The sequence below is a fragment of the Musca vetustissima genome, unplaced genomic scaffold (assembly GCF_032173495.1).
Source record: "Musca vetustissima isolate MV318-11 ecotype Yass unplaced genomic scaffold, APGP_CSIRO_Mvet_v1 utg212657, whole genome shotgun sequence".
NCBI classification, from domain to species: Eukaryota; Metazoa; Arthropoda; class Insecta; order Diptera; family Muscidae; genus Musca; species Musca vetustissima.
Window position 1 is genome coordinate 14,665 of NW_026879066.1, and position 1,864 is coordinate 16,528.

The window sequence follows — 1,864 nt, forward strand, 5'->3', positions numbered from 1 at the left end:
AAATACTATTTTTGGACGAGGCGATTGTTAAATCATGGACCGATAATTTAGTAAATAAAACTCGCCACCCAATGAGAATCCAAAATACCCAATTACAGTCAATTACTTTAGAAAACCTGCCTACATTTCTGGGGGGTTATATTGTGGACCGACATTGTTAATTGACACCGTGTAATATTGTAACTTATTAAAAAAACGAATAAAATGGTAGGGGGTTTACAAAAAAGAGGGGGGGGAGGGAGTGTGTTTGAATATTTGTCTTGTGTTGTAGAACAAAATTTGTTGTTGTTATTTTCAAGTTTAAATATATTTCATTACAAAAAATCACGAAAACTGCTAAAATTGGCTATTTACTTTTTTTGTTTTGCTTTCTATATAGTTAGTGTGTTGAAAAAGATTACAAAACTTTTTGTTAAGAAAATTTATTAATTACAAAAAAAATCAAAACTATTTCAAGAAATCTGCGAAAAAAAACTAAATTTCAAAAAAGTATTATTTTTCATTATATCTGCTGTTTGAATTGATTACGGGGGTTTTTGGGGATTGGATTTCATTCAGATAAATTTGTTTTACTCTAAAATTTCTTATTTTTCTTTGTTTTGTTTTTGCTTTTTTATTAATTATTGCAATTATTTTCAAATTCATATTTGTTTTTTGTTTTTCTTGTATATATTTTTCTTTTCATTTTTTGTTTTGTTATTAATTTTATCATAATTATTATTATTAATATTTATTTTATTGATTATTTTATTAAATTAAAACTTAATTAAAAACCGGTATTATAACTCCATATCTCTTGCCTCGTCCTCACTATAATCTGACATACTCGACTCGCTGTCACTGCTTTCGCGTTCCACCTGGGCGGCCCGCAATGCTTCTTCGGTGGCAAAACGTTGTACATAATCGGCAACCTTACGATGATACTCTTCGGGTTCGTGTAAATACAGGGAGGCTGCATCACGATTCAGTGGATCCACGGGATTTGGATATGTGAGCAATTGTGGCAAAAATGATTCGAAAATATTCGACAAATCATAGAGGGCGGTCCATGCCTGATTGATCACATCCAAACACACCGTCCCAGACGATTCATCAATATTCGGATGATAGATTTTATTTACAAAGCCTATGCTGGGCGATTTGAAGGGATAGTTGTCGGGCAGGTAGACACGAACTTTCCAGACGCCACCCTCATAGGGGGTCCCGTGGGGCCCAAAAAATTTCACATGAAATTCATTAAGGCCACCAATGATGGTAACTTCATGTTTCGATTCGATTAATTTGATAACATCATTGTCCATGCGTCGTTTGCCAGCGCTCGGTGAAGACATGTTTTGTTGGTTTGTTTTTGATTCTGATTGATTGAGAGTGAAGAGAGAGAGGTTTGAGGGTGGCCTGCAAATATATTCAACTACAAATAGGCGGCTCCGTTGTTGCTTATGGTTTCCAATTTGCAAAAAAAGAAAAGTAGCGGGGCACCAATCTTTAGAAAATGTTAATCCAACGGCCAGTATAAAATCCGTTTAAATTATTTTCATTCAATTCTAAAAAATAGAGAGAAAAATAGAAGAAAAAAATTATTAAATTTTTCGAAAAAAATAAATTGACACTGTAATAAAAATGTGAGGGAAAAAAACACAATTCTCAAGACCACAATAAATAAGCAAAGTTATTTTTATATACTACCCGTGCAGTTATATGGGGGGTCTGAAGCATGGGTACATGCGCAAGCATATGAGACAGCTCTTGGAGTGTTCAAGAGAAAAATTGTTCGATAGATCTATGGGCCGATCTTCGCCGTCGAATGAACCATGAGTTGTACTATACAAGGGCAGTTCGGAAAGTTCTTAGTCTAGCACAAAAC

The 1,864-nt window shown here is 34.1% G+C and overlaps 1 protein-coding gene across 1 annotated transcript; it reads right to left on the reverse strand.

Moving 5' to 3' along the window:
* Window positions 1-753: 753 nt before the first annotated feature.
* Window positions 754-1,331, reverse strand: LOC133323872 (ubiquitin-conjugating enzyme E2 H-like). Its single transcript, XM_061532772.1, has one exon. The coding sequence runs from the start codon at window positions 1,329-1,331 to the stop codon at window positions 780-782; it is 552 nt and encodes a 183-aa protein (XP_061388756.1). The 3' UTR covers window positions 754-779.
* Window positions 1,332-1,864: the final 533 nt, after the last annotated feature.